At 42.3% G+C, this 12,549-nt stretch overlaps 1 protein-coding gene across 4 annotated transcripts in view; it reads right to left on the bottom strand.

Annotated features, from left to right (window-relative positions):
* The window catches only part of LOC110978722 (protein phosphatase EYA1-like), a 136,450-nt gene that overhangs the window by 6,653 nt on the left and 117,248 nt on the right, over nucleotides 1-12,549 (bottom strand). For 2 of the 4 annotated variants that reach the window (XM_087148465.1, XM_087148466.1), the window contains 4 exons: nucleotides 7,612-7,670; nucleotides 5,025-5,185; nucleotides 4,421-4,535; nucleotides 3,390-3,612 (listed from right to left, as the gene is read on the bottom strand). In XM_087148465.1, coding sequence (XP_087004591.1) covers nucleotides 3,390-3,612; nucleotides 4,421-4,535; nucleotides 5,025-5,185; nucleotides 7,612-7,670 — 558 coding nt within the window. Of the gene's footprint in view, nucleotides 1-3,389; nucleotides 3,613-4,420; nucleotides 4,560-5,024; nucleotides 5,186-7,611; nucleotides 7,671-12,549 lie in introns of all 4 variants that reach the window. The other 2 variants (XM_087148464.1, XM_087148463.1) reach the window with 2 other exon arrangements.

Raw genomic sequence — 12,549 nt, 5'->3', positions numbered from 1 at the left:
TCGTTACCTTTCAACCCCAAATTACATCTTAAATGCACAAAACATTAACAGTCACAATTTTGGGTCATATTGTGAACCTTTTGTGGTTTTTCGACAGGTCGATTTTAATTTACAAAAACTTCAAGGCAATTTTGACACAATACAATGAAAGTTAACAACATCCACTTGGTATTGACAGGGGGTAAAGTGGACGTGAGGACTCTTTGAGGAGCTGACAAATGTTTCATTTGCTATTTTCGGTCCTTTCCTCCTCCCCCCCAAAAAATCTTTCCCATCATTAAGAGACAGCTTGGCAAGTCCAGTTCCCTGCACATCCCCCCCCACGGCACGCCTGGGCCCTGGTTGTTTGACGAGAACGTGCCTGTTTGCGTCTCCCGAGACCAGCCCGGTGTTCCCTTCCCATGCCTGCTGGGCCAAACCACGGATTGTCTTCATTTTACCCCCAGGTTACTCCAGATAACACTAGGCTCCCTTGGGATCCCTTATCTGGGCTGCAGCCCCACAATTTGCCTCCGCCCCAGCGGTTTCTGTTTGCCAATTCCCTCTCTTTTGGTCTTAATAACACAGATTGATGAATTTGAAGGTGGGCAGAGAGAAAAAAAATTAACTTTGACAAAAATAGTTTCTATTACTGTTGCTCTAGCATACAAAACACCTTTAAATGTAGGAAAAAAATAACTACATATCTGACGTATAAAAAAGCCTGGGTTCTGTCTTCATCCCAAACATATGACAGGGACTTCTTGACAAGTCCAAAAACGTAATGATTTTCATTTGCATGTGGTTCCCAGACTCCTTATGTAACAACCCAAAGTGGTTTAACTCTCCCCCAAGTCCCCCAACTATTTTTGCTCTGGAATGTGCTTGTCCTGAATTTCACTACTCCTGCTGTACCCGTTTGGCGCACAAATGTACGTCACTACTTGGTTTCAAATTGGAATGGTGTTGCAAATTTTGTAACTCAATGAAATTTCTGTATATCACATCCATTATACTTCTACACTGTTAGACAAACCTGGCCTGGCTTTTTCCTAGCTCACAAATGGATTGCTTCCTAACTTTTCAGTGACCATAATTCATTCCTCGAGAATCGGAACGCATTCTCTAGCCAGTGATTTGTTTGCCCACAGCCAGTTAAACCTTATCTCTCTGACTTTATTGGCTGGCAAGCCCCGTGGTCAAACCTCAATGATTTTCCCCCGCAGCGGTGGGAAAGCAACACCTCCCCGAAAGTTGGCTGCCCCAACCTTTTCAGGCGATTTGCCTAATGAGTGGCCTGTTGTTACTTGGCCTATCACTTGTTTTTTGGTTTCTGATGGCTGGGTCATTTGTTTGCCGAAGGCTTAGGGGGAAATCAAGCGGTCAATAAGTTAAATTCTGAGGAGATATTGGCAACAGTCTTCAGGGCAAAGAACAACGGTGGAAAAAAGCTTGCTAGAGACCCACTAAAGACAGACCACCTTCCTAAAGTAACAACTTCAAACAAAAGCCACTTTCACAAGTACTGCATTCAGAGTTTCAAAATTCGATGAAGACTTAAAATATCTTTCCTCTCCCAACATCTGTAACTAATGTCTGAAAATGCACCTCTGGTTGTTTGCCAGTATTATCATGGACCATGTTTTGTTGAATTGTTATGATCTATTTGTCTTGATAGGAAGAAAAGCCAACTTTTCTGCCAATGACAATTGTGTAATTATCATCAATCATCAGATCATTAATGGCAGATTTTTGAAAAATGCAAATTAAGTTTGTGATACTCACGCCGGATTCAAGTTACAAAACATATCACTTTTGCCAAAGAATGTTTGCCAAAATGTGACTGGATCCCACAAAATGAGACCTTGGGCCATTAGTTTAAGTGACTCTGTGTAATGTGAACAAGAGTATACTGGACTCCCTGTTTTGATATATCCCTTGGTTTGGTATCCTCATAAGAATAGATGGTACAAGAACTAAGGAAGAGAAAGGTTATGGATTCCTAAGAATTTGTAAGAAAAAGGTTATGGATTCCTAAGAATTTGTAAGAAAAAGGTTATGGATTCCTAAGAATTTGTAAGAAAAAGGTTATGGATTCCTAAGAATTTGTAAGAAAAAGGTTATGGATTCCTAAGAATTTGTAAGAAAAAGGTTATGGATTCCTCAGAATTTGTTGCAAAAAGGTTATGGATTCCTAAGAATTTGTAACAAAAAGGTTATGGATTCCTCAGAATTTGTAACAAAAAGGTTATGGATTCCTCAGAATTTGTAAGATACTTTTAAGGTCTAAACTCAAAAGTGGCTTTGGTGAGTTGTTCTAGGTTGGATCACAAGTTAGAAATTCGGCATCACATGCATCTATATAAGCTGAGATTCAAGATAAGCCTCTAACTGATGTTAACTTTGGAGTGGGTGATCTTCAGTGTTTTGCTCACAGAATTTTTGCTGTTTTCACTCCCGTGGGGAAGACGAATGCTCCCCGAAAACTTTCAAAAAAACCAAACGACCTAAAAAGACTTCCATCCCTGGAATACATTGGAAAAATTAGCTGTAATAAAAGTCTGTATTTCCACTTGGGGCTTTTTATTGCCAGAGTGCCGCAGGGTGTCAAAGCCAGGCTCGGTAAAGAAGTTCATCAAAGAGCGGGCCAAATTTGATGGAGGGGTAGATTTAATTAGCAACCTATTGACCTGTGAGTGATTGCAATTAGGGTGTGTGACAATCACATTAACAGCCTGGCGCTAGCGTCATAGCCCTGGGCAATGCTGTGGACTAGGACAAGATAAGTTTCCTCCATAAATATTCGAAAAGGGGGGGGGTGAGTTGGGAGAGTCTGGGTACCGCTTTAGGTAGGACAAGCGAGGGGGCACTCATTAAATGACGCTAATTACATTTCACTGGTAACCCAAACATTGGACAGACGTCATCGGTCATGGTCTACCTTATTCAGTGCCTGCGCCTGGGAGCAATGTGACACTGTAAAAACCATCCATCTCCAAGAAACAAATCTGGCCGAGGCTGATCCGAACCTTCGGGTCTAGAGTTTAAAACAGCTCTTTCTTCTATCCCCTTTCACTCTGCCCACCCAACCTAGTGATCACACAGACAACTAAAGATAATCTGAAAAGATAAACTGTAGTTTTATCTTTGGAAAAGTCTGGTTCTTCTGATATGCTTAGGTTTGACAGCTCATTTCAGCAGAATGTCACAGTGATCATTGAAATAAAACCCAACCTTTGAAACTTCTCTTTCTCCAAAATGAAGCTTTCTACACCTGCCCAGCTAAGCCATTGATGTGAAACCCTCTTCCCTCAAGAATCATTTTGAATGGTCAATTTAATGACAGTTTTGACACAACAGGTTGGTCTAAACCAACAACAAAATAAAAAATAACCCTGAGCATTACCAACCTGCTTAGCAGCCTGTTCCTCGTCTTTGGCATCACCGATTGCAACGTAAGTGATTTTGCGACCGAAGCGCGCCACAATGCGCTCAAAGCAGCTCTCTTTTCCAACCCGTGTGGCACTGTAGACATTCTCTATGTTGAAAACACCACCAAGACCGTAGAGAAGAACCTTCGCTACGGCTGGTACAAGCTGGGTGGTTGTGACTAACACGTTAACACAATTTGATCTGTTGAAAGCGGAGAGTATAAACAGATAAAAATGTGATTACGACCTATTCAATAGTATAGCTCAAATCTGTCACCTACTTTTCTGAAACCAGGTTTATGGAGAAAAATTTCACCAGTCGTTGGGTAGAGCAAAATCTTGGTAGTTAGCTGCTAATATCTTTGAAGTTAAAATTTACTCTCTGCCTTGTTGCCGGGTGGTTGGCTGCATTTTCCCAACCAAAAAATGAATGTGGCCTTGATGGGCAAACAAGTTATCCCAGAACTCAAAGAAGGAAAAAGTTCTGCAGGTGACATGCGATTAACTTCAATTCTAGGTTGATTAGATTTCCAACCTTGACCTATATACTTTCACAACGGAGAAATAAAGGTTATTGAGGATATGTTTCCTCGGTTACCAAACTTTCAAGACCAGTCATTATTCCATTTCTACCTAGACTGTAAAAGATATAATTAGGGCAGCATTTCTGTAGTTACATGATTTTCCATAGGATTTCTGCCGGAAAAAAATGAAGCAGAAAAAGCAGTGGTACACTACATCAATTGCTCTTGAATGTATCTTTGGGTTCTGAGTGAATCTATAAAAAAAAACAAGAACTGACAAATGATGCACTGCCATGGTTACCAAACCTTCAAGACAGACCACTGATTATTCCTCTTCCAAGGCTAAAAAAATGATGATTAGGTAAATGTGTCTTGACCTTAGGGTTATCCTGAAGAGATTTCTGCAGCAACTGCTCTTGACAGCATATGGTGATGGTCCTGCACTGAGGACTGATTTTGAATCAAAGGATGCCTTGCCATGTTTACCTTGAATTGATGATGGAGAGTGACTTGAGCGCGATGGTCAGCCATGAGTCGGTCATGGCTTCGATCTCCGCTCTCAGCTGCAGCCACTGCTCCCGTTTTTGCGGGCCCAGCAAACCTGCTGGCAAAAGGGACACCAAGTCTATGGGTCAAGACACAAGAGAGAGATGCAACGGTGTCAGCCATGATGAGAACAACGGTTACGGAGAGGAGGGGTGGGGAAGACTGACAAAGAGAGGGTGACACACACATTCGGGGACAGAAAGAGGTAAACTGTGGGAAGTTGAAGAGGGAATAAGATAAAATAGACACTTGAAAAAAAAATCAAGACATCAGAATCACACATCATATATAACACTTTCATCTGTCCCCCAAAAGTTTCAAAACAGAACACGGTTGACTCTGAGGTCATGAACTGGGGATGAGGAAGGGTGTAATTAAGAAAGCAGGGCAGGGGATCTTTGACAGGGTAGTACTTAGGGACAACGCACTGTACGTGTTGCCTTAAAAATACTAATAACGGCAGTTTTGTCACAAGGATACTTCCGCAAAAGATTTCTGATTGTGATCTTGCCAAAGATGAAATCCACAGCTTTTTCATTCTTACCTCCAACATTGTTCTTGTAGGCGCTGTAGATCTCCTTTATTCTGCGATACCGGTAGGCCAGTTTGCGCATCCAGTCCACCCCGCCGCGCACCCCCGTGGCGAGACACAGGTTGGCGCTTGTCGCTGCCGCATGGAACCCGTCCGTTTGGAAGTTGTAGTTACTGCCAAAGAAGAGGAAACTTCATCACTGGGATCCATACAAGAGACAGGGAGTTATTTCAACCTAAGGAAGTCTTGCTTAGAGTGAATTTTACAGAAACCACTCCCACCATATCCACAAGACGCAAATAGGTACTTAAAAGTGGAAATTCCTAGTTATAACATCTACACATGTGTGCAACTATTTAATTAGAAGGTGAGTAGCATAATTTCAGAATTATCAATTCTATAAAAATTGTTTCGACCCCCCCAAAATATCAATAATACCAAAAGAGTGTTAGTGGGATATCTCCTTGTAACACAGCCAAAGGGCAGGTGAAGCCAATTGTTATTTAAATATCAGCAACAATGGTTGGCTAAAAGAAACAGGTGGATAAATCCCACAACATCCTGTCAAAACAAAAGGCTGTGGAGGTTGTCTTGTCAGTTCGTGGGCAACACGAGACGCTAGCTGTTCCTATTCCTTGGGGCCGGCCCCAAAGCAGAGATGAATAATCCATGCGGATTGCGGTGTATCATGTAACAATTTTTCAGGTGGGCTTGCTTACAAAACTCGTGCACCGAGATGTCATGTCAAACACTAGCCAATTCTTACTGAACACAATCTGTACATGTACAATATTAAGATGAAAGTTTGTGGTAACACCGGGTCAAATTCTCATCAGTGTGGTTCTGAAAGAACAGAGAGGACTCAATGTTTCAGAAAGCATGCTCTAACAGTCATCAGGAGATTCCAACTTAGTAGAGAATGCATACTATCCAAAATGTCAAATACGCCTTTTTTTTTCAGAGCCCAAGTCACCCCAAAAGATGTTACTGCAAACTGTCATCGAACCCATGTTATTGCTATGTCCATCTTACAGGCTTTCATATCATAAAGGATCGACAATTTTTAACGCAATGTCCATGAGCGTGTACTTGTCAAAAGTTGGAGAGGGCACAATCAAAACGCTTATTTCACAGGAACAGCAGTAGAAGGTTGATGCCTTGTTTGCTATTTCATTTTCAGAATTCTTGCACAGACCGGGGGCTGCTTGTTACTTTCTTGACAGATGCAGAACAGGCTAATGATCTGCACAAATCTGACAGGACTGTGCCCCGAGCTAGGTAGGGCTAGGTCAAGGGAGGGCTGTGAGACACATGTCACAGGTTTTTGGAGCGTAGGGGGAAAAAAAGCAAAAAAACAATACAATACACTTATGGGAAAAAAAAGGAGAAAAGAAAAAACCTGAGCCTTTCTAGGCAGCCAAGAATATGATACAAATATGCAACAGACTTGTTTGCCTGAAGGTACGGACTGACAGTGTGGGCGGAGGTGCAGCAAACGGAGAGAAAAAAAAAAGTGGGATGGGGGGGGAACAGGACAGTAACACTCGCCAAAGACACTACACAAACATCTCTGCTCCAGAACAAGACTAGGAGATTGAAACTTAATAGTCACAATAAATATTAAAGGTCATTTTTGTTTTGTTTTGTTTGGGTTTGTCTGTTTCTCCTCACTTGGGTGAATAAAAACCTCTTTTGTGCACAGATTTTCATGCCTTTCTGCCGTACAAATAAGAGTTACAATTAATCTGAATAACCTGCCATATATGAAATAGCCACGATTGTTTTCTCAACCACTGAGACCAATGCTACTAATTTTTAGTTTTTTTATCAGGTGCATAATATGCCGATTGATCCGATGTTTGAAATCTGTCGCCATGCAAAAAGATTCTTTCATGCGGGTGTTGTAAATGGTGATTGAATGCATAACTAATCCGCTCCTTCCCCTAGGCACCGATGGCTTGGTGTCAGTCACTGGTAAACGCTACAACTTTTGACATCAATATTGCAATACTGGTCTCCAATGCGGATTGGCTTTCCCTGCTTGGAAATTTGTTTTCGCAGCCAACCGAGCAGAAAATGGGATCAATTTCTCCAGGAAAATAAATGAGGGGAAGCCAGCGAAATGAAGCAAAGTGGCTCCAGGGGGGAAGGAGGAAAGGAGAGGGTCCACGGGAGATGGTAGGAAATAAAGCTGATTGGTTTATCGCCAGAGGGCAGTGCGAGGTGATTGGCTAATCTTTGACTGGTGATTTAGGGCAGCAGAGTTAGGCAAATATGCTGACCAATACAGCATCTTTGTAACAGTTAGGCAGATTTGAGTTTTTCTTCAGTAGGCACTGAGAGTTAGGCAAGACACCCCACTCAGCAGGGCATTTTATTCTCTGATCATTGTTTCACAATCCTTCAGAGCACATATTCACAGACAATTTATCCGACTTTTTGAGGTTTAAAGCATGATTGAAAATACTATATAATGCAAGAAGAGACTTATTCTGAAATCATGATAAATTACTTAATTGTGAAATACAATGTTGACAAACAATCTGAATCTCCATCGTTTCTAGAGCCAGTTGCTATGGTGATCTCCTAGTATTCTTACCTGAGGTCTTGGCCATTGTCGTCTGATGCCACATCGTCTATGTGGACTTGATCGCACTCCTGAAGCAGAACAACGAAAATGGAGACAAATGTTGCAATAATCCTCAAGTTGTGAGCTGACAAGGACAATAAATGTGGTATCCCACTTAAACAAAAAAGTGGGGGGGGGGGAATTGTCAAGAGGCCTTTGTAAAAGGAAAACGTAACAAGGAAATCAGTTGATCTCAAAAGGGGTAGCATACCTTGTAAAATACCTCAACTTATCGATTGAGTTGCAACATTGTTATCTGGCATTGACTCGAGTCAGATTTCCTATCTGAACTGAAACCAAAGAAAGTATTTGAAATCTTATCTGCGATCAGAGATCAAGAAAGTGCCCCTGACCAACGTTCCAATTGCAGTCTGAATGACAAGGTCGCAAGCCACTGCCGCTTGTCCAAGATTCAAATCAGTTTGAAACAGTTTTACTGTATATCATGACTGAGAAATTTTTGAAGGTTTTTGAAAATGGCCTGTATGGGAGAGCTGTTTTTTTTTTCTCGAAATTCTCACAAAATAACACGAAAGGTGAGGGGGGGGACATGCTCAATGCTAAAACCTCTTTGTGTCTGTCTGTCTGTCTAAAGACAAACATTCCTGAAATTTGCTATGCATGAACATGCAGAGACCTGGATCCTTCCCATGAAGTTTCCTAGAATAAAAAGATTTTGTTAAATTAACATTTCTGTCCCTGAATGGGCATTTATATGCACAAACATCTCCAGTAAATGGAATAATGTTTTTGACACCTTCCTTCTACAGTTTGAGAACCTTTTTTGAGAGTGGCACTGATTTAAAAATGGTGTCATAACTTGTGGATGACAACAGCAGTTCAGTCTCAGAAGAAAAAATAGTGCACTGGATATTGAAATCCAGGGTTGCAAGTCCTCTTGAGGTTAAAGCATAACCTTGGATTCCCTAAAGGTTCCAAAGGGAAAGGAGGGTAAACTTTTTCTTTAAAAACCAAGCAAGAGGCTGGTCTGTTACCTGACCCTGAGGCCATGGCATCATTTGTTTTCACAGTAAACAGGTTAGTCTGGTTGATTGGAGAGGGCAGACAGTGTGGTCAGTGCAGGGGTTGGGTGAAGGTGGGTCTGCCTGACAACCAGGCTATTGTGGCACCCCCAAGGTTAAACTGTCTTTCCCCCAGGCGAGGGCCTTGCTTGCCACAAAAAGGGGGACATTCCTGGGCCCCTCTTGAAACCCAGATGGAGCTTCTGGACCTTTATGCAGCTATTAAGTACTGCGAATTTACATCTCATTAACATAAACCTCCCTGAAGTGTACATCTGTGTATTTGCATAACAATCACAATCCTTTTGTATGATTCATGCAAATCTTAAATGGGGCTGAGATTAGAAAAACCTGGAAAATGTAAGAATTTTGTAAACAGGCAAGTATCCTTTCTTATGCAGAATGTTGTGATCAGTGTTTTACAGGAGTCTGTGTACTAGGCTCAAAGTTCACAGAGTAATTGAAGAAATTAGGGGTCCATTTTTTATTTCGTGTCCTGTCACATCTGACATATGTTTGTAAGTTCAGAAAAAAATTCTAATATCCAAGAGTGATGAATTCATGTAAATTACCTGCCAAACAAATACAAATACTTTGAAATCAATTCCAGTGATAATTCCATGTCAAATAAGAAAGGTCAGATGTAACAGGGACAAGAAAATGTCACTTTTGGACCCCTAATTTCTGGACTTAGCCAACAGGTAAATGTTCATATGAATTCCAATTTTTGAACAGCCTATTACTTTCTCCCTAAACACTTGTCAAAATAAAAAAAGATTACTCAATCCGTGAAAAGTATAAGAAAGGCAAAAAGTGATCACGGTAAACTTCAAAAAGCAGAAACACCCCTGAATAACTAGAAATTGTAAGACAGCAGACTGATTTTCACTCATTCAAAAACAGACAGATGCCTCTAGAACTCTAGAAACATTTATTATTTATTATTATAACTAAAGGCATCAAGTTCAGATTTCTAAAGGTCTGCTTCGGGGAAAACTGGAAGCTTGACTAACTGAGTCCCGGTACCATCCACAGTTGTGATAACATAGGTTGGGCGGCCACAGACTAACTATTCAGCTATTGGGGAATGAATGGACTGCTTCCAACCCACCCTCCTGACAATAGTGCTGGGGAGAGGGGGGTTGTCGGACTGGCGAGCCACCTCGACAAGAATTGATTGCAGACTGCCGATTATCGCCTCCGGGACCAAATCAACACACCAATACTAATCAATCTATGACGTGACCGAATTTGGCTGCGGCCGGCCGGGTAACTGACAACATTCCTCCAGCTTTCTTTCTTTTATTAAAGGGGGGGGGAAGGGTTGAACCGAGCTGAAGAAAAAAAAAATGGCCAGCGAGCATTTTTCTATTAGTGAACAACCTCTACAGCTGCTTGCCGCTGGCAACTCATTTTCAAGATCTCCATAAAATATGATGGCAAGCTTGAGGACAGGAAAGAAGGGGGAAAAAAAGTGAAGTAATAGACAGAGAGGGAGACGGAGATGGAGGTAGGGAAATAGTATGAACCATCGCCAGACAAAATATAAAATAATAAGGGCTGCTTGGGCGAGTAGGAGCCCCGGGCTGTTTTTCTTTCATCTAGAAAATGACGTGAGGACAAGGAACAGAGAAAATAGGCTTGGCTTTCACCGATGTAGCATGGCTTGGGCCGGGTTAGAATGCTTGGCGGGGCCCGAGCGGTAAACCGGTCTTATGCTCAAGGGGTTTGTCGAAGATGAACAGATTGGGAGAGCCCCGCGGCAAGCTGAGCCTGGAAAAAAAAATTGCTGGGAGGGAAGAAGACTCCTTGAAAATAGACCACAGGACGGGAGAGGCTCGTTCTTTTTTTTTCCTTTTCGATCAGCTGGCGTAAACAGACGGCTCCAAATCTCCAAATTATGAGATGCTTTGCCAGGGAGGGGAGTAGATACAACAACGCCGCAGCGTCGGCGATGGACCTCTCCAAGGGATGCATATTTCATTTTGCTGACAGGGCCCCCGACAAAAATGGCCCCCGTACCGCGGGGAGCGCACAGCAATTGCCCTAATTCTTACCCATCCGGGCGGGGGGGGGAAGGAATGGCAGAGAGAAAAAGAAGAGAAGAGAAGGAAATTCTTCTGACAAATGGATGGGACGGGAAGCCAGAGAGAACACCAGAGCCACACATACACGCAAAGACTCTCTACACACTCCCAGGAAAACACATTAGGAAAATGAGATCCACCAACAAATGGAGGCGGATCTGATCTCGCTGCCCCACCGTAATGAAGTGAAGCTAAAGAGAAGTTCGGCTGACTTTGACAGTCCTGACGAGTTGACCCCTCAAAAAAGCCAGTTCAACTGTTACTTACAGTTATCACCAGCCATACAACTCCGTACAAATACAGTTACAATTCAAGTCTGACACTAATCATTATGCTTTATCAGTTTTTATCAGGTTCTGATTCAAATTTACATAATGTAACACTCAGACTGGTCATTTGTGCTTTCCTTTTGCTGCTTTTAACACAATTATCCTATCCTATGAGATGTCATTGTTAGTTTCAATAGTCACTCCAGCAACTGTTTTGTTTGATTCTAACTATTCAATGAGAACGGTTTCTTGAATGTTTTTCTCCATGTTTCATCACCAAAAGTTGAGTTTGACTAATCTTCCTGGTGATCTTGGAACAAAATCTGTGGGGGGGGGATAGGGGAAGGGGGTAAAAGCCAATGTAAAATAAACAGAAACTAACAAGACCCTGATAACTGGGCCCCTCTAAAGCAAACACTGTCCCTTGTCTAGTGGCGGAGGCTCTTGCAAAATAAACCATTTCCAACACAATGAAATTATCCCGGGGCTAAAATAATTCGCCTCACTCCTGGCTCTAAACACATTAGGGCTTTGCTAACTAGCCGTAATTCATTCCCCGGCAAAACTGATTTGACTGGTGATGCCTTTAGGCATGGACAGATCAATCAGGTAGGGGGATACCCACCAAAATAAAAAAAAAGGAACAGCCAGAATTTTTCCTTCTCTTGTCCTTGCTTGGAATTACCAAAAGCCATGGAGAAATACGAAGGGAACAAAAACCATGAACCCCCTTTTCTGCAGGGTGTTCATTTCAGTGTCCCTCTCTGTTTTTTTCCTACAGGGAGACTCTAAGCACTCCTATTGGCTGAAGCCTACCAGCATGCCTCGGGCACTAAGTTGCACTGCGTAGTACCTGTGATGAGCCAGCGATGCTGTTCCCCCAACACCGTTTTTTTTTTTTTTTGGTCTCCGTCTTTCCCCGGCTGTTTCCTCTGCGTGATCTTCGATCAATCCTCGATGCTGGCCCATGGGTTAGGTGAACAATTGATTTTCGGCTTCCGTAAAGATATCTTAGATAGTTGTCCATGCGTGGGGTAGCATACTTTGGCTGAGGCAGCCGTTGCTTTGCCTGCGCCAGGGCAATGACCAGCCCCAGTTCGGACTGTTTTCCCACATCGTGAAGCCTACTTTTCGTTAAATTTGGCCCGATTTTCTGAGCAAAATGACTACTTCGATCCTTTTGCTCATGTCGCTTGATTACTGCCTGGGACTACATATATGTCACCACCACTGTTGATGTAACATGATGTCACCCATGACAACACAACGCAACATGGCCATGTTTTAGAGATGCTTCTATTTTCCTAAACATTTTCCAAACAGTAGTAGGGGGGCCCATACCAAAAGCATGAAATTAATGAGTCCTGCGAAACCATGAACAAATGTTCTGACACTGGTAACAAACCCACTGCTGCATTCAAGTCTAGCAATGTTTTCCAATCATTTTTCTACAATCTCCCACACAATCCTTGAATTACTACTGACGATTTCTTTTGTCAGAAAGTGCGCATACGTATATCAGCAAAACAT

The sequence above is a fragment of the Acanthaster planci genome, linkage group LG18 (genome assembly GCF_054643075.1).
Source record: "Acanthaster planci isolate LZ-2023a linkage group LG18, COTS_SCS, whole genome shotgun sequence".
Taxonomy (NCBI): domain Eukaryota; kingdom Metazoa; phylum Echinodermata; class Asteroidea; order Valvatida; family Acanthasteridae; genus Acanthaster; species Acanthaster planci.
This window is presented reverse-complemented; position numbering and strand designations above follow the sequence as displayed.